The following is a 27,815-nucleotide window of genomic DNA, read 5'->3' on the forward strand; positions in this document are numbered from 1 at the left end:
TTCCAGGGCAGAGAAACCCCGCCCAGGGACCCGCTTGCACCCCAGCACAAGCCAAGGCACAGCAAACCCACTACTGCGAAGACTACAAATCCCAGCATGCCTGGCATCCAGTGAGTGACAGCACGCAACGCATGCCGGGACACGTAGTCCAGTTCTAGCTCAGGAAAAGGCCAGAACATCACGTGACGTCAGGAGTGCTCAAGAAAGGAGTCAGAACCGGTCCAGGCTCGAGTTAACCCTTCCAGAGAGCCGACCCTGGTTTCTTTGGTGACCCAGGTTTCAGGTCCCACCCCACAATCCAGCGGACCTATGGTGTGCGTTGAGTAGCCTCTCGCGTCATCCTTCACGGTTAAAGGGGAAGTACCAGAGGACAAGAACAGGCAGACTTTAGCTCTCCAGGTGCCCGCTTGGAAGATTAGTGGTGCGCAGAACGCTATCCTAGACAGGAGCTGAGACGTCGCTTCCCCTGCAGCGCCGGTGAGGACGTGGCAAGGGTCTCGACTAGCGGCTTCCCCTTCCTCCGCCCGTCGGGCAGGAGGCGCAAAGACTGCTGGGAACGCGCATGCGCCCACCGCGGCGGGGAGTACACCTACAACGTCTGCGGGTGCGGGGGGTGTCGGGTGTCCGCGGAGGCGCTTTGCGGCCGGTCGTGCGGGTCGGGTGCGGGCGCGCGGGCGGGCGCCCGGGCAGAGGCGCGCGCAGGTGATTGACTGGCCAGCTGGCTGAGGGAGCGCCTGGTCCTCATCGCTGGCAGGTGGCGGAGCCCATTTGGGCGGTGGTGGAGGCGGCTGCGGCAGCCTGGGCGGCCGGGCTTTGGAGGCACTCCTCGGGCCAAGGCTATGGCCCCGCGGCTGCAGCTGGAGAAGGCGGCCTGGCGCTGGGCGGAGACGGTGCGGCCCGAGGAGGTGTCGCAGGAGCACATCGAGACCGCCTACCGCATCTGGCTGGAGCCCTGCATCCGCGGCGTGTGCAGGTGAGGCCCGCGCACCGGGCCTCGCGCCCCCCTCGCGTCGGACCTTGGAAAACCAGGCCCGGGGCTGGGGGAAGGAAGACGGCGGCCCTTTCCGTGCATCTAGCGGGCGTGGAGAGAACAAGGTGGAGGTTTCCTCCTTTCCGCCTTCTGGGCGACCTGGGAGAAAGGCAGCCTTTCCGGGCTCTGCACGGAGGTGATGCTGCTGAAAGCCCTTCAGAAAAGGTTTTGGGTTTTTATTAGAAGATGGCGGTGGAGATGGTTGAAGGCAGGAACTAAGACCTTAGCAAACGTTGGTGGTTGGTATATCCTGGCCACTGCTCGGTTTTTTGGTTTGTAAAATGGGAACTTCTGCGAAGTGAGCTTCATCACTGTATATCTCGTATTGGTGTTGACGCTGAAGGCGTGATCATATTTTTGGGTAGGGCGGCTTTAGGAAACGTACGGTTAGTCTGCGTCATCGGTACCCTTCATCCCCAGTTGACCTTCCCCTCTCTCGGTAATCTAGTATTTTTTAGCCTTTTTGGGGGGTTGGGGGGTCGCTCTGGCTGAACACCACTCTACCGAGTACAAAGTTAGAGCTGTGTAAGTGCTGTCCTTCACTTCTACTTAGCCCGTGAACCTTGTCTTTCCTTTTAGATCGAATCCTTAGCTGTTTTTCCACCTTTTAACGCGGGAACTATAGTTTGTGTCCGGAATGTTGTTGAATTGACTTGGCCAAGCCGGGCATGCTCAGTAGCCTTTCATCAAGCATTTAGTAAAGACTTTCTGGAGTTTTTACATTCCACGGTGGGATCCGGAAGGAATGGAAGTCAAGGTCTCAGATTTGGAGCTTTAGGTCTAGTATGGGAAGTGAAACAAGTTAGAGAGCTTCCATAAAGCAGACGAATAATTCCAAGCTCTGGGAGTCTGGCTCATGAGGAAAGCAACAGTCAGTACTGGAATGACGTGGCCGTGTATAATAGATAAGCTTCAGTCAGTTTCTCCACATATTAGGTTCCAGAGCAACCAAAAAATATAAACTCTTTCAGTGTAATAGTTATGATTTTAATGGAAGTAAAGGAGTAGAAATTAGCTGAGATCACTATAAGGGGAATGTCACGGATGTGAGTTTTAAGCTGCAATTGCAAGGTTTATATCCAAGCAGTTTTTTCATAAATAGCTTTGAGATATAATGCACACATCATATGATTCACCCATTTAAAATGTACAACCCAGTATTTTTTATTTGTATAGTCACAGGGTTGTTCAGCCCTCAGCACAATCCGGCCCCCCTAAAAGAAGCTCTGTACCCGTTAGCTTGGCACTCAATCCTCCCTGTAAACCCCACTCCCCGCCCCCCCAGTTCGAAGTAACTACTGATATACTTTCTGCCTCTAAATTTGCCTATTCATATGGCCATTTCATGTAAATGGAATCATACAGTATGTGGACTTTTATGACTGGCTTCTTTGACACCATAATGTTTTCAAGGATCATCCATGTTGTAGTATTTGTCAGTATTTCATTTCATTAAAAATCGTTTTGTAAAAGTCATGTAAAACGCACAACGAAATTTACCATTTTTTAAAAAAAATATTTATTTTTGGCTGCGTTGGGTCTTCGTTGCTACTCACAGGCTGTCTCTAGTTGTGGCGAGCAGGGGCTGCACATTGCGGTGGCTTTTCGTTGCGGAGCACGGGCTCAAGGCACGCGGGCTTCAGTAGTGTGGTGTGTGGGCTCAGTAGTTGTGGCTCGTGGGCTCTAGAGTGCAGGCTCGGTAGTTGTGGCGCACAGGCTTAGTTGCTCTGTGGCATGTGGGATCTTCCCGGACCAGGGCTCGAACCCGTGTCCCTTGCATTGGCAGGAGGATTCTTAACCCCTGTGCCACCAGGGAAGTCCCACTATTTTTAAAGTACACAATTACACGGCACTAAGTACCTTTACGATATTGTGCAAACATCACCATTGTTTAGTTCTGGAACTTCTTCCATCATCCTAAAGGGAAACTCCATATCCATTAAACTCCAGTCATTTCCCATTTCCCCCTCCCCCACCCCGTGGCAACCACTAATCTTTTTGTCTGTAGATTTCTTTATTCTGGATATTTTATATACGTGGAATCATACAATACGTGGCCTTTTTTTGGTCTGGCGTTCACTTAGCATAATATTTTCAAGGGTCATACATGTTATAGTATGTATCAGTATTTTATTCCTTTTTATGGTTGAATAATATTCCATTGTTGGATATACCACATTTTATCTATTCATCAGTTGATGGATTTAAATTCCCCCCCCAACTTTATTGAGGAATAATTGACAAATATAACTATATATTTAAAGTGTACAGCATGGTAATTTGATGGACCTTGTGGAATGATTACCAAGATCAGGGCAATTAACACATCCATCATCTCACAGCATAGTTAAGTTGATGGATATTTTGGTTATTTCCAGTTTCTGGCTGTTGTGAATAGTGTTGCTGTGAACATTTGTGTACAAGTTTTTGTTTGAACACCTATTTTCAGTTCTTTGGGATATATACCTAGGAGTGGAATTGCTGGGTCATAGGATCACTATGTTTAACATTTTGAGGAACTGACAAATTGTTTTCCAGAGTGGCTGCACTATTTTACATACTCACAGACAATATATGAAGATTCCATTTTCTTCTCATCCTTACACTGTTTTTGTCTTATAGCCATCCTAGTGGGTGTGAAGTGCTATCTCATTGTGGTTTTGCTTTGCATTTTCCTGATGACTAATAAGGTTGAGCATCTTTTCATGTGCTTATTGGCCATTTGTAGATCTTTGGAGAGAGGTCTTTTCACATTCTTTGCCCATTTTAAAATTGGATTGTCTTTATTACTGAGTTCTAAGAGTTCTTTATATATTCTGGATATAAGTCCCATGCATTTGCAAATATTTTCTCATTCTGTGGGTTCTCTTTTCCCTTTTTTTAAAAAATGCTTTTCTTATTTATTTTTTGACTGCGTTGGGTCTTCATTGCTGCAGGGGCTTTCTTTTTCTTTCTTTTTTTTTTTTTTGCTTTACGAGGGCCTCTCACTGCTGTGGCCTCTCCCGTTGCGGAGCACCGGCTCCGGACGCGCAGGCTCAGCGGCCATGGCTCACGGGCCCAGCAGCTCCGCGGCATGTGGGATCCTCCCGGACCGGGGCACGAACCCATGTCCCCTGCATTGGCAGGCGGACTCCCAACCACTGCGCCACCAGGGAAGCCTGAGGGGCTTTCTTTAGTTGCTGAGAGCAGGGGCTGCTCTTCGTTGCAGTGTTTCTCATTGTGGTGGTTTCTCGTTGCAGAGCACGGGCACTAGGCACGCGGGCTTCAGTAGTTGTGACACGCAGACTCAGTAGTTGTGGCGCACAGGCATAGTTGCTCCGCGGCACGTGGAGTCTTCCTGCACCAGGGCTTGAACCTGTGTCCCCTGCATTGCCAGGCAGATTCTTAACCACTGCACCACCAGGCCGTGTCCCCTGCATTGGCGGGCAGATTCTTAACCACTACGCCACCAGGGAAGTCCGGTTTTGCCTTCTTTGAACCGGCACATAGCACAAAGAGCCTGGGAATGTTGAGTCAGTCACCAAAGTTTTGGAAAGGGGTTAAAGTTAGGCAGTGACCTGCTGTAGCGCCCCTCCCCCCCTCCCCCGTCAAAGGATGGGGAGCCTTCTGAAATCCTTATTTGTTGACGTCTGGTTAGAGACCCGTTTGTGATTATGAAATAAAATGGTAGAGGGACAAGAATGTTCTTAATTAGAGGGGACTAGTTTGGAAGGGAGTTCCTGAACTCAGTTAATGGACCTAACCTAACCAACTGTCATTCTGATAGAGTGGTGACATTTGGAGTTACAGAAACAAGTTGAAGTTTTTGAGGAAAATTCAGACAGTAAATGGTTATTATTGGAAACATTTCAGTAATCATTGGTTAACCTATTCTCTCCCCCTCCCTCCCTCTCTTTCCTCTCCCTTTCTCTCTCTCTCTCTGTGTGCACACACAAATCACTTTTTAGAAATCTGGTGCTGCATTAGGCAAAGCCTTAGTGGAGTCAGGGGTCTTCCCTGGAAGCAGGAGAGTTGGCTTACTATCCTTCATTGATTTCTACTTGGGCTGTGTGAAATGATGTCCTAAGAGCCAAGAAACTAAAAGGTGTTGAGGGAGAAAAACAAAGCAATAACTCTTTAAATGACCGCGCAGAGGGAGTAATATCTCCACCCTCCTCTCCCATTCAAATAATAAAATTTCTTTGTACTGCATAGCATCTATGAAATCATTGACTAAATTTCTGTCCATTGTGCTGGAAAACATACTCCTAAATGACAGATCCTTGGAGATCTGTCAAAACAGAGCTAAAACTACCACTCTTACCTATGGTCAGTGTAGAAGGAACTTTGCACCCCTAGATGCTTAGCCTACTGGTTTTTTCCCCCCACTTTGCAGTTTTTGATTTGTGAAAAATTGTTTCCTTTCTGTACAGTTTTGGATATCATTGCAGATGTCTCCTTTTCCTTCTTGCCCACACCATCTAATCAGCTCCCAAGTCCTATTTCATTGCATTGATATGCTGGAATTCAGCTTTCTTCTATTGCTTGCATTGCCACTAAATTGGTTTAGACTAGGAAAATTGTTATGTCTCAGGCTTTGTTCAGCCTCGGTCCATCATTTACATTGCTGCGAAAGCGTTTGTTGGCCTAAAATCACAGCGAATAACGTAACAGCTGCTTAACATGTCATACCAAACATTTGGGGAACCTGCCCCCTGCCTACTGCTGTAGCCACTTGGTGTTCTTATATCCATGGCCCTAGAAAAAAAAAATGTACCTGTTAGAATTCTTCATTTTGTTTCATTGCCACAGTGTCAAACATATTCTGTGGACACGTGCCCAGAAGTATTGAAACAAAATATTGGTGCCATTTAACATTTTGAGACATTTTCTCAAGTTTTTCCCAAAGCGTTGTGTTTAACAATGAATGGACAGCGACGCTCACTTTACCGTGATTCATGATCAAAACTTTTTTCTTTTGGCCGCACTGCGCGGCCTGTGGAACTTCCCCGACCAGGGATCAAACCTGTGCCCACTACAGCAGAAGCACAGAGTCTTAACCACTGGACCACCACGGAAGTCCATCACCAAAACTTTTTTTGCTGATTTCATAAGTGAAAACATCTTTCATGGCTGTTTTAAACGCACATTTCTCTGGAGCTGAATGTTTTCCCCTGTGTTTGTTAACTGGTCTTATAAGAAAGCTTAGAGGAAGAGGGGCAAAGCTGTTTTTAAGAATTCGGAGATCAGGGAGTTCCGTGGAAGTCTGATGGTTAGGACTTTTCACTGCCGTGGCCCTGGGTTCAGTCCCTGGTTGGGGAACTGAGATTCTGCAAACGGCGTGGCGCGGCCAAAAAAAAAATAAATAAAAATTAGGAGATCTGTTAGAGACTGAAATGGATTGTTGGCTCTTGGAGGTAAGTTAATAACAGAAAAAGCTTTATTTCGTTAGTCCATATTTGTTAGGGTTCCTAGATACAGGTGACAGAAACTTTAACATAGTGTAAGGGAAGTGCCTCAGTTAACAAATCTAGGGAGGTGTTTGTTTTAATTCAGGAAAGATGTGGACAAATAAATCATGGCTAGGGCAGGGAAACACTTGAGCCCAGGAGAGAATCATGAACCTCTTACAGCTGTTTCTCATGCAAATCAGCATGTTGTTTCCTTCTTAATGTTAGGACAGCTAAGCTGTCAGAAGGGTCTGCTACTGAAGAGGGATTGTTATTTTGGGGTTGTTTGTTTTGTCTTTCTCTCAGTTCCTATTTTAAATATCTTGTGAGGCTGGTTTTGGGTGCTAGATGGGAGCTGCATCTCAGCAGCCCTTGCTAGAACCACAAGAATGGAGGAACAGTTTGTTCTCAAAGAAAAATAAAAAAGGCAGGGGGAGCTGAAGAAACTAGGCATGTACAGTAATAGTCAACTGCCACACAAAACAGAAACCTAGTCGTAAGCCGACCGATGCATAAGTAAATGAGATACGAGTAGTGGGAGAGAGCCAGGGGAGAACCAGGATGGTGCTCTTCATGCTTTGTTTTTGTTTGTGATTCAGTTCTCCCTCTCTGATTCCCCTGTAGGCAGAAGGAAGGGTTTCTGGGAAGAAGACCAGTGGGGAGTGGGTAGAGGGTACCCACTAAGGTTGTAGGAACTTACTATTTCAGAGAAGGTGAATGGCATCACTCTACCTAGATTAAATCGGGGCTACTTGTGACCTTGAAAAAGTTACTTGCTTTTTAAGTCAGCATTAGCAAATTCAGATGCTTTCTAGGGCCAAGTAAGTTGTATAAATTTGAGTCAACAGGCTAGGGTATTTACACATCAAACATGTAAACATGTGTCCCTGTCTCACCTGTCTCAGCCTCCTTGATCTGTCTCTTACACTGATGGAAACAGGTATGCAGAAGTATTTTTCTACTATAAGAAAATTGGTACAAACAGGATGATAGCTGATACTTGACACCTGTAGCCTACTCCTAATGGGGATAAAAAGGAGCTTGGGGCTTTGGAGACTGGGAGAGGTTTTCTTCTACAGGGGGATTTCATCTAGCCTTCTGTACATGTCATTCTGCTGCACTGCTTAGGTTGGCTTGGAAGTAATGGCTTATAATATAAATTTTTATTTACTTATTTATTTATCTTTGGGTCTTCGTTGCTGCACACGGGCTTCCTCTAGTTGCTGTGAGTGGGCGTTACGCTTCATTGCGGTGCGCAGGCTTCTCATTGCAGTGGCTTCTCGTTCATAGCACAGGCTTTAGGCGCGCGAGCTTCAGTAGTTGTGGCTCGCGGGCTCTAGAGCACAGGCTCAGTAGCTACAGCGCACGGGCTTAGTTGCTCCGCAGCATGTGGGATTTTCCCGGACCAGGGCTCGAACCCGTGTCCCCTGCATTGGCAGGCAGATTCTTAACCACTGCGCCGCTAGGGAGTCCCAATAGAAATGTTTTTATGATTTATGCTTCTTAAGTAGATTCTCCACTGCTCCAAACAAGAAAATAAATAAACAAACAAGAAAAATCCTTCACAACATTGAGCCCATGTACCAAAAGAAGGCTTGGCCTCAATTTGGAAAGCTTTAGTTGGTTAGCCTAAGCTACTATTAATGCAGTGGCTCACCACTGACTTTGGTTCTCACCTGGAGTGTGTCCTTAGGCACCCGGAAGCCATAGGTTCTCTGGGGAGGAGGGTGGCGGCTGGTGCTTTAACACAGGTTCATCTCATCTACACGGTGATGGCATTTTAGCTGATGGAACCTTATTCAGTAACACCTCACCATCAGTTAATTTAAGAAAAGCAAAAACAAAAAAACAATGCCAGCGTTCTAGGGCTAAATAATACAAGTCACTCCCAGCTTCTCACATCTGTTTTTGGAAGTCTTTTTAAAGTTAAAGAAACCTATTGCGTGACATTTTTACTTCATAGCTGTGTATTTTATTTGCTCATTGAGGCCAACTTTGGACCAAGTGTACAAGATTTATTGTGTGTGTGGGAGGGGAGGAGCGTGGACAAGGAGAGCCTCCTTTTGTTCATTTTCTCTATTTTGCTGTTAGGAACAGGAGACTAAAATCAGAATGGTTCTAATGGAACCGTAGTTGAGAGAATGATCTGTGCTTTTGACCCACAGGAGAGTGCCTGTCTTCCCAGCCAAAACCTGTGAAGGACTTACCCCTCCCTTGCTTACGAGGAGAAAACAAACTTGGTATACCTTTGAAAAGCATATTGGAAAGAGCAAGTACCTACTTCCTTAGTTTTAGAGATAACATTTTCACTCTAGTTATTGATGCTAACTTTTCCTGTTCTAAAGACCTTGCAGGGCTTCCCTGGTGGCGCAGTGGTTGAGAGTCCGCCTGCTGATGCAGGGGACACGGGTTCGTGCCCCGGTCCGGGAGGATCCCACATGCCGCGGAGCGGCTGGGCCCGTGAGCCATGGCCGCTGAGCCTGCGCGTCGGAGCCTGTGCTCCACAACGGGAGAGGCCACAACAGTGAGAGGCCCGTGTACCGCAAAAATAATAATAATAATAATAATAATAAAAAATAATAATAAAAGAATCTTCCTTATTTATTTATTTATTTTTTAAAAGAATCTGCCTGGTAAGTCCTTGCCCCTATTCCAAGGAAAGATTTTAGGTTGCTTTCCCCTGTCTCTGAATCAGGTTTTTTTGTTTGTTTCTTTATATCTTCTCTTGGTAGAAGAGAAAAATTACTTTTGTGTAAAAGGAGAGATTGCTTTTACTCATTGTAATTTCCTTGTAGTAGTCCTTTACCATTAGAGGTGAGTTATAGGCACAAAAAATAACTCCTTTTAGATCCTCCCCCCTCCCCCCACAGTGGATCAGTTGTACTTTTATTTCCTTAGTAAGTTACTTTCCAACCTGGCTTTGACATAATCCTGAAAAAACTGCTCTTAAGTTGGCCAAACTTGTTTTCATTTTTATTTTTTAAAGCCAAGAAGACAGTGTGTTTAAGTGGAATATTAAGAACAATTATTTACTGATTTCCCGATTATGTAGTACTTTCCAGAGTTCTAAATCTGAAAGATACAAAATGTGATGGGGGAACATAGGAAGCCCTTTATCCTTAGTTTTGCAGCCAGCAGGTAGAGGTAAACCTCCTCAAAGATGGTTGTTCCCAGGTTATAGTGCGTCTTGTTATCTAAACAAACAAACAGGTCTGTCATACCCCAAACACACACACTTTTTTTTGGCCACACCACCTGGCATGTGGGATGGGATCTTAGTTCCCTGACCAGGGATCAAACCCGGGCCCCCTGCATTGGGAGCATGGGGTCTTAGCCACTGGACCACCAGGGAAGTCCTCTTCACACCCTTTTCTTTATTTCTAAATTTTTTTTTTTTTTTTTTTTTACGGTGTGCGGGCCTCTCACTGTTGTGGCCTATCCCGTTGCGGAGCACAGGCTCCGGACGCGCAGGCTCAGCGGCCATGGCTCACGGGCGCAGCCGCTCCGCGGCATGTGGGATCTTCCCGGACCGGGGCACGAACCGTGTTTCCCTGCATTGGCAGGTGGACTCTCAACCACTGTGCCACCAGGGAAGCCCTAAAGATTTAATTTTACTTATTTTTGGCTGCATTGGGTCTTCTTTGCCGTGCGCGGGATTTCTCTAGTTGCTGCGAGCAGGGGCTACTCTTCGTTGCGGTGCATGGGCTTCTCATCTTGGTGGCTTCTCTTGTTGCGGAGCACGGGCTCTAGGCACGTGGGCTTCAGTAGTTGTGGCTCGCGGGCTGTAGAGTGCAAGGCTTCGTTGCTCCGTGGCATGTGGGATCTTCCCTGACCAGGGCTCGAACCCGTGTCCGCTGCCTTGGCAGGTGGATTCTTAACCACTGCACCACCAGGGAAGTCCCCTCCACACCCATTTTTAAACACTGCTTTGTTCCTTGCTTTTTTCAACTAATGATATTGTTACATATCACAACATAATAAAGTTTCTCCTTATCTTTTTTTCCTAATTACAGTAATTTCCATTGCTTGGCTGTATTATTTAGCAGATTCCTATTGATGGGCATTTATAGTGTTTCCAATCTTTTACTGCTGTCAATAAAGCTTTAGTGGGTAACCTGAAATATTCAGAACATACTGACTTAATAAAGTCCTTCACAGCAAAAGAATATCTAGGCTCGTATGTTACAGTCAGTTGTGTATCTTAAGTCTCCTTTAATCTGGATAATTACTCAGTCTTTCTTTGTATTTCATCATATGGAGGGTTTTTTTTTAACGTCTTTATTGGAGTATGATTGCTTTACAACGGTGTGTTAGTTTCTGCTTTATAACAAAGTGAATCAGTTATACATATACATATATCCCCATCTCTATATGGAGGTTTTTTAAAAGTGTAGGACACTTACTTTGCAGAAAGCTTCTCAACTTGGATTTGTCTGGTGTTAGCTTATAATTGGGTTTAGGTTATTCACTTTGGTAGGAAAACCACAGAAGTGATGTTGTGCTCTTAGTGCACCACACCAGGAGGGGCATACAGTTAATTAGACCCATTACTGGCTACTTAAACTTTGATCCTTTGGTTAGGTGGTATCTGCCAGGTTTCTCCACTGAAAGCTATATTTCCTTTTGTAATTAATAAACAACTTGTGCTGAGATAACTTTGAGACTATGTAAATACTCCGTTACTCCTCAAACCTTCCTACACTGGCATCCATTGACAATCCTGCATGATTTCGTTATTAATCTGATGGATGCCAGCCAAACGGTGAATTTCTAATTCTGTCCTTTCTTCCACATTGATAGTTGGCTTTCTTCTTTAAGGAGATTTCTCATCCATCCATCCATCCATCCACCCACCTTACTAATGGATTCCTACATTATTGAGCGGGTTGTAATCCAATCATTATTTTGTTGCTCAGATTGTTCCAGATTTGGGTACAACCTCTTCCTTTTAACATGTCCCCCTCATTCTTTGAGTACATCCTTATTTTGGGGGCACAGCAGTATGTCCATGTTTATCTTGCCCAGGCTTCAAATTGGCCATCTCTCCCAGGAGCTCTGGGTTCTTCGCGTGGGGAATATTTAGAAATCAAGATCTGCTTGCTCGGTGTGTTCGTGTTACTGCTCTTAGGCCCTCGGCTGACAAAAAACTGTCTCGTTTAGGCTGCCCATTAAATCTAAATTTCAGATAGACAACAAATACTTTAAAAAATATAAATATGTCATTGATCTGAAATTCAAATAACTTCTGTCCTGTATTTTATCTGGCAACACTAATCTACCTGTCTGTATATATTAAGACCCTGTGGATTTTGACTTAACACCTGTTATTCCTAATCAATACTGCAGGGTTGGTTTTATTCTTCTTCCCTTATTTGTAACTTTCCTCTCCAAAACTTGATTCCCTTCATCCCCAGTATACATGTACTTATTTGTTAAATTGCAGAATGTACAGAAAGTTTCAGAATTGTTAACCCATGTATCTTTGAAAAGGAAGCTATTAAATAAGTTTGTTGTTTGTTCCTTATGTCTTTATCCTGACACTAATAAACTTGCTAATGACCAAGTTCAAGTTACTTGGGTCAGTGCCCCACCCTCTTCCTTTCAGTGTATGTAACTCAATTGAAATATGTTATTGTTTGTGTTGAATTTAGGGTTCCCTCCATCCTTACTGATTTGTGTGTAACATTCACATGGCCCCCAAATTCAACAGTGTATGGAACGGTATATTCAGGAAAATGTCCAACGCTTCTTTTTTTAAAAAAATCTTAATCCTACTCATGTTCTACAGGTAACCAGTTTCACTAGTCTCTGATTTATCCTTTTGGTGTTTTTCTTTTTTTTTATACTGTTATTTTTTCATTGAAGTATTGTTGATTTACAATGTTGTATTAATTACTGTACAGCAAAATGATTCAGTTATACACACGCATATATACATTTGTGTTTTCCTTTTTGCTCAAATGAGCAGATACATGTGTATTTTATTTCCCCATCTTTCTTAACATAAAAAATGCCATGCTATAGATAACTCTCTTGTACTTTGCTTTTTGCTCATTAATATATCTTAGAAATTACATCAGTTCACAGAGATCATCATGTGTTTTTCCTGTCACAGTGTACTCCATTGTGTGGATGTACCATATTCCCTGTGTTTGGTCATTTGGGTTGTTTCCAGTATTTTGCAGTCACAAACAATGCTGTAATGACTAACCTAGTGTATGTGTTTTTGCACTGTTGGAGGTCCATCTTCAGGATGAAGTCTTAGAAGTGAAATGGATAGGTCAAAAAGTAGGTGTGTATGTAGATTTGTTAGCAATTGGCAAAATTCCCTTCTGTAAGAGTCCTACCAGTTGGCATTCTCATCAGCAGTAGATGAGTTCTGTTTCCCCACAGCCTCACAAACTGGGTGTGATATTATGCTTTCTCAGTTTTGCTAATCTAATAGATGAGAAATAGAATTTTAAAAATGGTATCATTATAGTTTTAATTTGCATATTTCTTTACCATGGAACTATGGTATTTTTTAATCATACAATATTTTTTCATAGACGAAACTGCAAAGGAAATCCGAATTGCTTGGTTGGGATTGGTGAGCACATTTGGTTAGGAGAAATAGATGAAAATAGTTTTCATAACATTGATGACCCCAACTGTGAGAGGAGAAAAAAGGTAAGCCATCATTTTTTAAGCGATTTCTATATGGCATTCTTGTGTGTTTTATTTTGTGCCTATGATCAGAAACCATTACTGATTTCAGGTAACCTAAGCAGCTTTAAGATCAGTAGTGGAATTTAAGACTCTAAAGCACTTGAATTGGAACAGTTCTTGATGGTATGCTTTAAAACAGGTAGCTATGTAATCCAGTAAGCCTTTAAATAATAGTTTTAGTTCAGTGCTGATTCTACCTTTGCTTTAATGTAGCATGTTTTATGTTGAGCTCTTTTTAAGTCTCTTTAAAGGAGGTGGTAAATCCAGGGCACAAGCTCTCAATGATATTACTTTGCTTTCTTGGGCTTGTATTTTTACATATTATACATACAACAGAAGTTTTACCTTTTTTTTTTTAACGGTAATACACATTAATACTTTCTAACGATAAAGCCTGGCCTTTACAATATAGTCACCTGTATAGGTATTTTCTCTCTTAAAAAGAACGATTCTTTGTAAGTTCAGGAATTCTCAGCCTTATCTTTAGAAAAAATGGCAACTAACTCCCTCCATCCCCCCATCTCCCAGATCTATAGGATAAAAAGGAACTTTTCTGGAAGTTTCACTTTGTCATTCTGCTGAATGCTGGGCTCTTAGGAATATAGCAAATGAAAAACCTATGTACATATGTTTAAAATTGATGTTTCCTAGAGCCAACTGTTCTCTTAAGCTTAGATTTAAGTGGCTGGAGAAGGCTAGAGATGCTGTCCTAAGTCTTTCCCCACTCCCATAGTCAACCCAAATGGGGCTTTCATGATAATTATGCCCTAACCTTTCCTGAGAGAGGCTCACGGGGTTTAGTGGTTGAGGCAGTTTAACACATTTTTAATCAAATTAAAAAAAAATACTTCTCAGGCTTCCCTGGTGGCGCAGTGGTTGGGAGTCCGCCTGCCAATGCGGGGAACGCAGGTTCATGCCCCGGTCCGGGAGGATCCCGTGTGCCACGGAGCGGCTGGGCCCGTGGGCCATGGCCGCTTGAGCCTGCGCGTCCAGAGCCTGTGCTCCGCGATGGGAGAGGCCACAGCAGTGAGAGGCCCGCGTAATGCAAAAAAAAAAAATAATAATACTTCTCATAATTTTTTTATTTAAGGGGAAACTGGTTTTATAATTGTAAATTTTGTGTCTTTGTAGAACTCATTTGTGGGGCTCACTAACCTTGGAGCTACTTGTTATGTCAACACATTTCTTCAAGTGTGGTTTCTTAACCTGGAGCTTCGGCAGGCGCTCTACTTATGTCCAAGCACCTGTAGTGACTACATGATGGGAGATGGTATCCAAGAAGAGAAAGGTGAGTGGGGATGGGTATGGGGAGGGCTTACTGCTGAGCTTTTTGCTAGCTAGACCACTTTGAACCAACCATATAGAGGAAACTTCAACTACAGTTTCCCTCTGTAAGACACTGTGATTGCAGTCCATCAAATTCTAGTGATTGAGAGAAATTAGTAAAGCAGACAATGTTACTCTTTTGCCTAGTTTGAGAGACTTAATAAATACTTCAGTGTACGCACAGCCTTTTGTCTTGATTCCCAAATAGGCTGATTTACAAAATACCCTCTAAAATTAAGATTAAATTAACCAACCTTGGCAAAGCAAGCTACTAATATGCGACTACACTCATTGCAAATTTAGAAATCAGTTTCAAACTGTTCTAGTGGAATTATTTAGTTTTTTTATGCATAATATGTGGATTATTATTCCTAATTGATATTTCTATTTAGAGATTATTCTCTTTGAGATGGAACTTCCATGGAATGACCAGGTTTTTCTTCTCAAAGCTGGGGGATAGAGGGAAGTGAGTATAAGATTACACAGGTCTAGGAGCTCCAGGTTGGGAACCTTTGACTCTTGTTCTCATTTGTAAATCCTGTGCTGTCTTTTATGTGATCTGACTTGGGCACATAGCTCATCATGTCTTTGGCTCTGAGAGAGAAAAGATAGGGTTCCTAAGTCCCACGTCTTCCTTCTTGCTGCTCTTTAGACAATTGTAATACTTTTGGTCCTTGTTAACAGTTCAAAACAATGCTTAAAAATTCTTACGTTTGTTTCCCCAAAGCTTTATTCCTATAGTTCTGAATATTTAAATCTAGATTAATAGTATAGAAGATATTGATATTTAAAGAATTAGTGTATGTAAAGGATGAGTAATGGAAAATGGATCATTTTCAGTTTTAGCATTGTTTTTGCTGAAGTATAAATTTACCAATGAGAAGATAGCTAAATAACAAGTGGAAACTAAATGTCTATTTTGTAAAATGATGTACCATGGCCACCTTTGGGTATTGTGGTTTTAATATGTATCTTCAAGAGATGTGGTTTTTTTTGTTTTTTTAATTTCTAAACACTTAGATCTTACTATTTCACCAAAGCCCTTAACCTTGTTCTCGGATAAGAGTGTGCATTTCTGGTGCTATTAGCAGACACGGTGCAGTGTAGTGAGAAGGGTTTGTGTTGGAAATGATGGGACTTGAGTTCTAGTCCCAGCTCCACTACTCCTTTATTTTACAGGTAGGAAAACCAGCAGAGGATAAGTTATTTAAGATCTCATGTAGTATCTAATCTGTAAATAAGAAAGTTGGAGTAGCTACAAACTTACTTGAAGGGCTTTTAACATCCTGTAAAGCCCCTGCACCCCAGAAAGTAAGATTTTTATCTTTATTTTACAAAATGAACTATTGACTTCCTTTTCACAATTGGTGAGTCGCAATTGGTAGTAAAGAGGTAAACCATTCAGACCAGTCAGGAGACAAACTACACAGTGATTTGAACTGACAAAAAATTATTAATAGGAAATTAGAGTAATAGGGGAATTGGTTAGTAAGAATTGAAAAGGACTTGAAAAAACACAGATATAGCAGATAGGGGAGCAGCCACTACCCCAAGGGCTGAAAAAGAATACAAAAGGAGGAGTCCCACAGCCCCACTGACCAGGCCTGAGATCCAGACCTCATTGGAGAAAGCACTGCCTTCCTGAGCTCACTGGATGGCCAAGAAGGTGCTGAGATGCCTCAGTGGGTTTCCTAGCTGGAAACTGTCCTCAGGGAGGTACTGGGCCTTGGAATCTCTTGCAGAGAGTGTCCAGGAGGTCATTCACAGGGTGGTCATTCAGGAGGAAATGCCTCACAAGAGGCATCCCACTGAAGCTACCAGAGGAGGTGCCGGGAGAAGCTGCTGGCCACTGCTGGCTGAGGGAGCCCACAGAGCCTGGTGAGACACGGAGTGGAACCCTGGAGCGCCCTCTACTGACAAGACTCAACGTTACACTAGCTGGCAAAGGAGGAATCTTTGCAGAGCTCATCTCTGTTAGCACAGAGCAAGCAAAGAAGGGTGGATTTGGAGCTGAGAGGCAGTTAGTTAATCGATAACTGGCACAGAAGAGAATACACAAATCTTTTAGGGCTCTTGAGATTCATGCTTCCTATTTTCATACCTTCTCCGAACTCACTAGAACTTGAAACTAAATTTTAAGATTTTTAACAGTAAATTGTTATATTGTTCATTCAAATTTGAATCAGTGTGCTTGAGATTGCTGTCATTTGCTCTATTTGTGGCAAGTTCACATTAATGAGATTATATTAAAGTATTTGGCCATTTAATGCAAATAGTAAATATAGTGTATGGTTTTTATTACTGGAATGGATGTTTCGGTGTGATTTGACACTCTAGAAGCCATAGTCATGATTGCTATTGTTGTTGTAACATATGTATAGCCTCTTGCCTTTAGGGGATGCATATAGACAGTCATGGCTGCCTCATGACTTCCAAAAGATGTGATTTCTTTTAAAGTTTTAAAACTATAATAAAACATTATTATAGTTTGGATATAAGGGTGTTTAATTATAATTATGTTCTCATGTGAAGAGGAGTACATTTTTTAAAAAGTAGCAGTTTTTAAAAGAACAAACATTTCTTTAATAGATTATGAGCCTCAAACAATTTGTGAGCATCTCCAGTACTTATTTGCCTTGTTGCAAAACAGTAATAGGCGATACATTGATCCATCGGGATTTGTTAAAGCTTTGGGCTTGGACACAGGGCAGCAGCAGGTAAGAACCTTTTATTTTTTTAAATATAAAAAGCATTCCTTACAATCTTTATAGAAAGAAATGAAGAAATTTTAAAAAATTAATTTTTTTCTATTTTATTTACTGTTCAGTATATTATACATTTTCCTTGATCTCATTTCTGAAAATCCATATGTGGGCACAAACTGATTCAGCATAGCTCTAGTCCTTGTTCCAAAATGCTAAGTTCAAAGTACAAAAGTACAAAATGCTAAGTTCAAAGTTTCTGGATTATTTTACTTATTACTATTTGTAACAGAAATTGAAAAGCAAGGTATGATTTTTTTTTTTCTTTTTATTAACCCAAACCTGTATTGTAGGATGCCCAAGAATTTTCAAAGCTCTTTATGTCTCTTTTGGAAGATACTTTGTCTAAACAAAAGAATCCCGATGTGAGGAACATTGTGCAACAGCAGTTCTGTGGGGAATATGCTTATGTAACTGTGTAAGTGTGTTTCCACTTTTTCATCATGCATTTTATTCTAAGGCGGTTGCTTCTGTGTCTTCTAGTTCAGTTCCAGGTTATGGATTTAGTGGCCTATCATGGGACCTGAAGTATTTATAGTAATACGTTTCCATGGGAACATGTAAACAACTGACTAGATAATTGCAGTTGAACGCATCCAGGTGTTGGGAACTGTGGTTGAGCTCTTGCTGTTTATTTCATGGCTGTGGTCTGGGCTGAAAGCATGAGATTGGAGCCTGCTGGAGTACTAAAAGTAAAACAACTCTTAAACTTTTTCCTAAGCATAAAGTGCATGGCCTCATCAATCACTTGGTTTTTATTTTTTTGAATATACATAGTGTAGATAATTTCAATGACAGAATTAAGGTATTAAATGCTTCTTTGTGTATTTCCAGGATGTAGTACAGTAGAATGTTATTGCTTTTCCCACTCTGATCTTAATTTTATCACTCTGCTTTATTATAGGTGCAATCAGTGTGGCAGAGAATCTAAGCTTTTATCAAAGTTTTATGAACTGGAGTTAAATATCCAAGGCCACAAACAGTTAACAGATTGTATCTCAGAATTTTTGAAGGTATTCAGATTTTGGCGTATATGTTGTTTCTGTTCATTAACACTATTCTGAATGTCTTTGATTTTATGAATAAATTCATCATTTCAACTTTTTCTACATACGAGTGTCTCTGTTTATGTAATGATGTAGAAGAGACTTTGTAAATTATAAAATATTAAAGTAGGCTGCATTTAAAATAATTTTTGGGGCTTCCCTGGTGGTGCAGTGGTTGAGAGTCTGCCTGCCGATGCAGGGGACATGGGTTCATGCCCCGGTCCGGGAAGATCCCACATGCCACGGAGCAGCTGGGCCCGTGAGCCATGGCTGCTGGGCCTGCGTGTCCGGAGCCTGTGGTCCGCAACGGGAGAGGCCACAGCAGTGAGAGGCCCATATACCGCAAAAAAAAAAAATAATAATAATTTTTGACTGTTTCAGTTTATTTTATATGTAGAGTTATGTATGTGCAAAAACTTGTGTGATTGGGGTGTAACAGAGTAAGAAAATGTAAGTGATGTTACCATAAGGTTAATTTACTTTTTCATTTAATGAGAACTAGACAGTGTTGAATGCAAATATTTTTTTACATCAAATACGGCCATTCTTCAGCCTCTCCACTCCATATCTGTGTGTGTGTGTGTATGTGTTTATTTTGACCACACCAGGCGGCATGCGGGATCTTAGTTCCCCAACCAGGGATTGAACCCGTGCACCATGCATTGGGAGCACGGATCCTTAACCACTGGACAGCCAGGGAAGTCCCTCTTTGTATATTTTGATTTACGCAGAGACAGGGAAATGGTTCCCCTTTGTTTGGAGTGGAAAAGTTGCTAAGAGGCAGCCTTTGTTATCATGTAGGAACAGACAAATAGCATGGTATTGATAGGTGAGCTTATTATATAGCTTCCTTTCTTAAAATAATTTTGTACTTTCCCTCCTCCTTTAGCACAACCATTAGAATGCTTGAAGTTCTCATTTATTGGGTTCATTCAGCTAAATATTGAGTGCTTACATGTTCAGGCAGTGTTTCAGCTGTTGGGAATAACCATATGGAACAAAACAGACATTTTTGCCTTTAAGAAGCTTATAGTGATAATGGTATGGGGACCAGTGACGGACAATAAAATAAATGGAAGTAAAACATCTAGTGTGTCAACTGTAATAAGGGCTATGGAGAAAACTAAAGCAGGGAAGGGGCATGGAGAATGTGGAGTGTGATTGAAAGTGGAGTAGTGAGTCATCCAAGAATTGGGGAGAAGAGTGTCTGGGGCAGATGAAATAGCAAGTGTAGAGCATGAGACAAGAATGTGCCTGGGGTTTGAGGAATAGCAGGGAGGTCAGTGTGGTTGAAACATAGGGAGGATGATAGAAGATGACATTGTGGAGGTAACTAAGGACCATATCAGACAGGGCCTGGTAGACCTTTGTTGGAAATCTGACTCTGAGTGAGATGAGATACCATGTAGGGCTGTATGCATAGGAGTGATGTAATCTGTTTCAACAGGATAACTCTGGTCGCTGTCTTGAGAATAGGCTGATGGTGGGGCAAGGGGGCAGACAGAAGGAGTTGATGGTGGCTTGGACCAAGGGTTAGCTGGAGAGGTGATAAGCAGTGGTTGGATTTTTTCGAAGTAGAGCTGATAAAGTTGTAGATTGGGTATGGGGAGAAAGAGCGGAGTCAGGGATTACTAAGGTTTTGCCCTGAGCAACTGGAAGAATAAAGTTGGCATAACTAAGATGTGAAGGAGTGTGGGAAGAGCAGGTTTGGCAGAGGAATTAGGAATTTGCAGTGGGGAATTTGCAGTGGGGCATCTGCAGTGGGGCATCTGCAGTGCAGATTTGATAGGTATAGTTCAGGGGAGAAGTCAGGGCTTGATCAAATCACCAAGGGCATGAGAGAGACGAAGACCAAGGGCGGAACCCTGGGACATTCAAACATTAAGATCAGAGAGATAGGGGAGCAGCTAGTCAGAGATGCTGAGGGGGATGTGAGTTGAGTAAATGGGCGAGTGTGGCTTCCTGGATCAAATGAATAAAGTGGTGGTACTAGTATTGTATTACTGTATTTATTGTCTTGTAGTGTAATCTGTACCAAAAAGCTCTTATAGAAACATAAACGAAGTTGAGGTCTATCCCGATGGAGCTTTTTCTGTAAACCTACAGCATTGGAAACGCCTCATAGAGTAACTATGTGGTTTCCTTTACTCATAGAACTACCTGTTATATCGGTGGGAAAGAACTAACTATAAGACAGAGCTGCCAGGGCTTCCCTGGTGGCGCAGTGGTTGAGAGTCTGCCTGCTGATGCAGGGGATGCGGGTTCGTGCCCCGGACCGGGAGGATCCCACGTGCCACGGAGCGGCTGGGCCCGTGAACCATGACCGCTGAGCCTGTGCGTCTGGAGCCTGTGCTCCGCAACGGGAGAGGCCACAACAGTGAGAGGCCCGCGTACTGCAAAAAAAAAAAAGGACAGAGCTGCCAAGTAAACTGAAAAACCTAACAGTCAAACTTTTTTTAAGCTTAGATATTGGCATATCCCAACGATCTGTACTGTTGTAGGGTGTGATAGCTTAGGAATGAATATGATTTGAACTTAATACAATTTTAGAGGGTGTCAAATTCAGAACCAGGCATATCCATCTCCTGACCCTAAACATGGTCCTACAGTAAATTGCTTGAGGAAACTGGATCCCAAAGGTTATAGGTGGGGAATTTTGAAGTGTGTCCGTATTCCATTGGAGATCAAAGAAGCCCAACTAAAAGAGTTGTGGACTGACTGACATGACAGCTGTGGATTGAGCAAAACTTCTTTTTGAAAGGGCTATCTTATCTTGAAGATTATGACTTTGGAGATTATCACTAAAATAATCACTAAGGTGATTGGCAGTGGAAAGAATCAGAACATTTGAAATTCCTTAAAAATTTATTGACTTAAATAATATTGCCTATGTTACACATAATTAAAAAAAACCCTTTACACTGTGCAGAAAGTCAGCATAAATAAAAAAAAGGAAAAATTTAAAAAGAAACCACCATTAGCTCTAACATTGCGTTTTTCTGCACTCTTAGTTTTGTGTCATGAATGTGGTTCAGTAACTGTGTGTGTGTTTGAAATTTGTATATATAATTTCATATTCATTGCCCACATGTAGTTTCCACCCATTTTCACTGTTTTAAAATTAATTTTGCTGCATCAAAGTACCTATGATTTCTTTTAATTAATTAATTAATTAATTAATTTTTGGCTGCATTGGGTCTTCGTTGCTGCGCATGGGCTTTCTCTAGTTGCGGTGAGCGGGGGCTACTCCTCGTTGCAGTGTGCGGGCATGGGCTTCTTATCGCGGTGGCTACTCTTGTTGCAGAGCACGGGCTCTAGGTGCACAGGCTTCAGTAGTTGTGGCTCGCGGGCTTAGTTGCTCCACGGCATGTGAGATCTTCCCAGACCAGGGTTCGAACCCGAGTCCACTGCATTGGCAGGCAGGTTCTTAACCACTGTGCCACCAGGGAAGCCCCTTATGATTTCTTTTCTAAACTTACTTCCTTACAATTCCCAGAATTGGGATTATCTGGAGAAAAGATCTAAAGCCAAGTATTTTTAAAATCATACGTTTTGGAAAGAGAAACATTAGTTTTAAATCATTGTATACAAATTAATAATGTCACTGCTAAGCTAATACAATCTTATGTGTCCTTCATTATTTATAATAACTTGAACTTAAAGAGCTTGAATAGAAATAGAAGCTATTAACTAAAATGAAATTATAATTTGCATCATAGGGTTGATCACTTAAAAAAATCTTTTCTTTCTTTTTTTTTTTTAATGTGTCTTATTCCTGATCAGGAAGAAAAATTAGAAGGAGACAATCGATACTTTTGTGAAAACTGTCAAAGCAAACAGAATGCAACAAGGAAGATCCGACTCCTTAGTCTTCCTTGTACTCTGAACTTACAGCTAATGCGTTTTGTCTTTGACAGGTAAATATGTGCATGTCGTAGTGTTTGTTGCTCACTGTGGACTAGTATGTACAGATTTTATCATAGATAAGATAGTAAAATGCTTATAATTTGAAAGTCAAGATTTGGGGATGAAAGTTACAGCCTGTCATAATTAAGAACTGGAAGAATAGAGAATCCTTATTTTTTATTCTGAAAAATTATTAAAAACTGCCAAGGAAAAGCAGACATTTAGGTAGGAACTGAATTTCCTTGACATTCTGTTTTACTGTATAAGGACTTGAGTAAATTTTCTACTCACTACAGTACGTCCCCCATTCCCATGGAGATAGATCAGGCAATTTTTTTTCACATGTGCATTTCTTCTGTAAAGCAGGAACATGTATGGTTTCCTTTGTAATAAAACTAAAACTTCTAGAAATGTACTGTTTGGAATTAGCACTTTAAATGCATACCTTTTAAGGTGTTGATTATTTATTGCCCAATTCTAAGACAGTATTATGTTTTGAGCAAGATTGCTAAATGAAATCTACCTAGCTGCTATCCAGTTTATTAAAATAACCAGTAGCCCTTATACATTGTTTTATGGTTGTTTTAAATGTAAATATAATTAGCTTTTTCTTGGTTAGGCAAACGGGACATAAGAAAAAGCTGAACACCTACATTGGCTTCTCAGAAATTTTGGATATGGAGCCGTATGTGGAACACAAAGGTAATATTTTTACCAAGCAGTGATAATTATAATGCTCAGAGACGAACCTGTGATCTATTTGTGTTCAGTACAGAGTAGCATTTTACTACTAAATTTTATTTGCTAATCTTTGAGAACAAAGGCATTTTAGGTGAGCCGATATGTTACTTTCATTTTCTATGAGTGAGTACATAACAAAGATTAGATGGTTCATGGATGTATATTGGGGTGGACCAAAATGTTCGTTCACGGAAAAACCCGAACAAACTTTTTGGTCAACCCAGTATATAATTAATGGTATAAAAGAATAAAAAATGAAAAATACTTAGCTGTTCCTGTACTCAAGGCTTGTTACCTTAGCCTCAATACCATATCTGTAATTCCTCATAAAATTAAGGGTCTCCAAGCTGCCTCCAGTCACGTTTTTAAAAACCATTTTATCAAAAACATTAGATGGCCTAGTTCCAATATTTATGCTATAATTATATATATGACCACTGATAAGTTGTAGGATGTTACGACAGAGTCTCTAATAACTTACTCTTCTTTTTCTTTTGGTAGTCTTCATCTTACCAAACAGGATGATTCTTGTTAGAGAAAAGAAACATCTTGCCCTTTGTTTCTCCTGCCCGTACTGGACAGACCATTTTACTTCTCTTTTAAGATTGACCTTAATGTTTGTGAAATTTTTAATACAGAAATTATATCATAAACTCTGTCTCCGTAGAAAAGTTCTGGTGGCAGCTTATAAATAGGAGCAAGCCATAAAGTAAAACCTTCCAACAGAAATGATTGGGGAGGTTGGGGGAAGTGATGTGGTAAATATTTAAGCCTTAAAATGTATGGTGCTCTCTAATCAGTACTGGAGTTTAAAATTTACACCTGTGGAAGAAGGAAACTACTGTAGAAGTTGCTGCTGGACTTTGTTACTATTATATTTGGCTGAATGAATAAACTTTAGCAGTAGTTCTACGTAAACTACTACTTTACGTAGTAGTTTGCTTCCTGCCTCCTTTGTTTAGGTAATTATTTGAAATTAGAGAAGCCTGATGGCTTAGTGATTTCTCGGGGTCAGAAACTTAGGAGATGTAAAAATATTCCTTTCCTTTTTTTTTTTTTTTTTTTTTTCCGGGTGCGCTGTGTGGCTTGCAGGATCTTAGTTCCCTGACCAGGCATTGAACCCGAGGCCACTGCAGTGAAAGCATCCAGTCCTAACCCTGGACAGCCAGGGAATTCCCCAATTATTCTTTTCCTTGACTCCAGTGTATGATTTTGAATAGTTCTTATTATTCAATTTATTATATATTTGTCCAATTTGTATTGTAAAGAAAACCTTTGACCATAATAAGTCAAAAAAGCTGTATATATAATTTTAGTATGTTGGATTACTAAGTAATTTTTTTTTTTTTTTTTTTTGTGGTACGCGGGCCTCTCACTGTTGTGGCCTCTCCCGTTGTGGAGTGCAGGCTCGGCGGCCATGGCTCACAGGCCCAGCCGCTCCGCGGCATGTGGGATCTTCCCGGACCGGGACACGAACCCGTGTCCCCTGCATCGGCAGGCAGACTCTCAACCACTGCGCCACCAGGGAAGCCCTACTAAGTAATTTTTAATTAGAGAAATAAAAATTCTTATTTTAGAATTGTTAGCTATGACTGGTAAAATTAATCCAGTAGTTTGTAGTTATAGACCTGTTCACACTCTTTTGTAATGTTTGTTATACAAATGTATTACCTCATATAGGTAGAATACTAGAAACAAATGAACTTGTTATAATTGCACAGGGTTCATTCTAGATAATTAGGAAAATTCAGAAAGCATAAAGAAGAGTTATAAATAAGAGCCACTTGTAATTCTATCACCCAGATAACCAGTATTTATATTTTGCTAAATTCTTATTCATGTATGTCTACACACACATATCCACACAAAGTGGAAAAGATAGATCTAAAAGATGATCTATTTTTTAAAGGAGAATTCATTTGCTTCTTTAAATAGTGAACCTGCAGATACACGGAGATATGTAGACAGAGGGATTCTCATACCTTGAACATTTAGCAGCTTACCCTCTAACTCCTGCCATATTTCTTGGGGATTTTAATATCCCTGTTGACCATTTTAAGAGTCTGAATAAAATTCATAGACTTTTAGAAGAAACCAATTACATTTAAAGATTTTTGTTGATGTGGATCATTTTTGAAGTCTTTATTGAATTTGTTACAATATTGCTTCTGTTTTATGTTTTGGTTCCTTGGCCACGAGGCACGTGGGGTCTTAGCTCTCCACCAAGGATTGAACCCGCACCCGCACCCCCTGCATTGGAAGGCGAAGTCTTAACCACTGGACTGCCAGGGAAGTCCCAGAAACCAATTACATTTAAATGTAGTTATCAAAATACTGACACAAATTTGTAATACAGTAATATAAGTGCAAACCAAAGAACAGGTTCCAGTGGTCAAAACCACTGTAATTCTTAAGTTGATGAGTACAGTAAATTGATAAGTATAAAATCAGGTTATCTGCAACAATGATAATGTGATAATGAAAGCCGTGATGTCTATTGGTAGTAGAGTCACAGTTACTGCTAATCCTTCTGTGGTTTATTGTCGTCATTAATAATTTAGGGAGTACTGCTAGGTACCACTGTTGTAGACAGCCTTCAGCTGGCCTCAGTCACAACTTCTCTCCTTCAGTGATTTTGTCTTTCACTCGGCCTCAGTCCTTCTTAGGGTCATAGCTACCTTTTTCTTCCATAGTTTAAATTTCATACATCTTATTCCATTCTATTTTTCCTCCTCTTCTTAAAATTATAAAATGTAACACATTCATCGAAGTTAAAATACAAAAATGTATGGCTCAGAGAATTATCACAAAGTGAGTATCTTCACGAGTACCACCCAGGTCAAGAAAAAACATTCCCAATACTCCAAAGATTCCTGTGTGCCCCACCCAGTTGCAATCTCCTTCCTCCTGAAATATAGCCAGTAATCTGACTTATATGGAAATCACTTTTTTGTCTTTTTGCTTCAGCATTTTACCGTGTAAGCTTGTACCCCTAAACGTTATAGTTTAGTTTACCCTTTTGCCTCCTGGGATATAGCCAGGTGAAATCTAACCCATCATTAAATCTTAATCTGCCTCCTCTGCTCCTTCATCTGGGCCATTGATCCCTGGAGAAAAACACCACAGGTATGTCTGTCTGTCTTCTTAACCTTTTTATTTTGGAGAATTTCAAATTTATATGGGAAAATCCAGTCTGACAGTTTTGATCTTTTAACTGGATCAGTTCATCTATTTACACTCCTAATTCCTCTAATTCAAATTTACATCACTTTTTATAGTTCCCCGTCACTTGCATATATTTTCAAGTTTCTCATTTCTCTAAACATAGAGAGCCCAGTTTTATAATCCATGACTGATATTGGTGGAATATTATTCAGATTTATTTTTGCTGTCTGATTTGGTTATTTTAATGTTACCATGTCTTCTGTACCTGGTTATCTCTGGAAAATTTTTATTTTATTTTTTATTTTTGCCGCACTGCATGGCATGTGGGATCTTGTTCCCTCACCAGGGATCGAACCTGCACCCCCTGCAGTGGAAGTGCAGAGTCTTAACCACTGGACCACCAGGGAAGTCCCTGGAAAATTTTTTACGGGGATTCACTTAGGGCTGGGATGAAGCCACCTCCTTCAGAGAGACCTCAGGTTTCTTTCTGCCAGGCACCTGGGGTCCCTACTAGTTAGGTATCATCACAGATCAAGTTCGCTGCTTGAGGTTCCCTTGCTCACTCACGCTATAAGAACCTGGCCAATTTAACACCATGACATTTCCCCCCATTCTCTTCCCGTTGTTCTGCTCAGGGTTAAGGAGTTTTCTTTAGGTTCCCTGAGGTTGGGGAGTGGAGAGGTTGTTTCTTACCTGAGGTTGGGAGTGGAGAGGTGGTTTCTCGTTCACCTTTTCCATGAAGTGATTGGGAGAGTGCAGTGTAGTAGAAAGAAGAGTGGGTAGGTGAGTCTAGGTAAGCCCTGAAACATGGAATGTGGAAGTGCCCACCTGGTGGATACAACCTGGGCTGGGCTGTTTGCTATTACTGTTTTGTTCTTTCAGTGATTAACCTGGAAATTATAACATACCTAACTCTTAGAGTTAACAACTTTACCCTCTAAAAATAGTACAAGGACCTCAAACCACTAGGAAATCGATATTCTCCTAAGTTGTTTATTGTTTTCATATGTGTTTTAGTTCTACCTTAAAAAAAAAAACTGATAAGGGGAATCCTATGCCAGGGGCCTAGGTTCGATCCCTAGTTGGGGAAGGAAGCTCCTGCAAGCTGCTTGGTGTGGCCACAGCTGCCAAACACACACACACACACACACACACACACACACACACACACACGCCCTCATAGGATGCCTTATTATCTGTAGAATTATTGGTGTTAGTTTACCTACCTCCTTTGTTTATCATTCCTTTTAATATTCTAGACCTTCCATCTGGAACACTTGAATTAAGTTTGTAAAAATGCCTTTAGTAAGGGTCTGTTGGTATCAAGTTATTTTCAGCATACTGTCTGGAAGTATATTTATTTCTTGTTGTGAAATTTACTCTAAGGATTAACAGTTATTTTCACTCAGTACAGTTAGAGATTCTGTTGTCTTAGGGCTTCCTTTGTTGCTGTTGTAAAGGTGGTTGTGGTTTAATTCTTGTTTCTTTATAGGTGACCTGTTTTATTTTGTCTGATTTTGAAGATCTTTTTTTGTTTGTTTTTTGCAGTGCCACTGTGACCTGTTTGGGTTGAATTTTAGTGTATTTATCCTCCCTAAAGGATAAATTTCTCAACCATTATGTCTTAAATTTTTTTCTCTTTTCCATTCATTCATCTCTCCTTCTGGAATTACATTAGTCATGTATTAAGATTTTAACTTTG

At 41.2% G+C, this 27,815-nt stretch overlaps 1 protein-coding gene across 4 annotated transcripts in view; it reads left to right on the forward strand.

The window, feature by feature from the left end:
- Nucleotides 1–619: 619 nt before the first annotated feature.
- The window catches only part of USP48 (ubiquitin specific peptidase 48), a 66,563-nt gene continuing 39,367 nt past the window's right edge, over nucleotides 620–27,815 (forward strand). For all 4 annotated transcript variants that reach the window (XM_082833614.1, XM_082833615.1, XM_082833613.1 and 1 more), the window contains exons 1-8: nucleotides 620–973; nucleotides 13,008–13,128; nucleotides 14,299–14,455; nucleotides 17,083–17,210; nucleotides 17,549–17,673; nucleotides 18,160–18,268; nucleotides 22,085–22,218; nucleotides 22,827–22,909. In XM_082833614.1, coding sequence (XP_082689740.1) covers nucleotides 840–973; nucleotides 13,008–13,128; nucleotides 14,299–14,455; nucleotides 17,083–17,210; nucleotides 17,549–17,673; nucleotides 18,160–18,268; nucleotides 22,085–22,218; nucleotides 22,827–22,909 — 991 coding nt within the window. In that variant the 5' untranslated portion in view covers nucleotides 620–839. The remainder of the gene's footprint in view (nucleotides 974–13,007; nucleotides 13,129–14,298; nucleotides 14,456–17,082; nucleotides 17,211–17,548; nucleotides 17,674–18,159; nucleotides 18,269–22,084; nucleotides 22,219–22,826; nucleotides 22,910–27,815) is intronic.

Source organism: Leucopleurus acutus (genome assembly GCF_964270905.1).
Source record: "Leucopleurus acutus genome assembly, chromosome: 2".
In the NCBI taxonomy this organism is placed as follows: domain Eukaryota; kingdom Metazoa; phylum Chordata; class Mammalia; order Artiodactyla; family Delphinidae; genus Leucopleurus; species Leucopleurus acutus.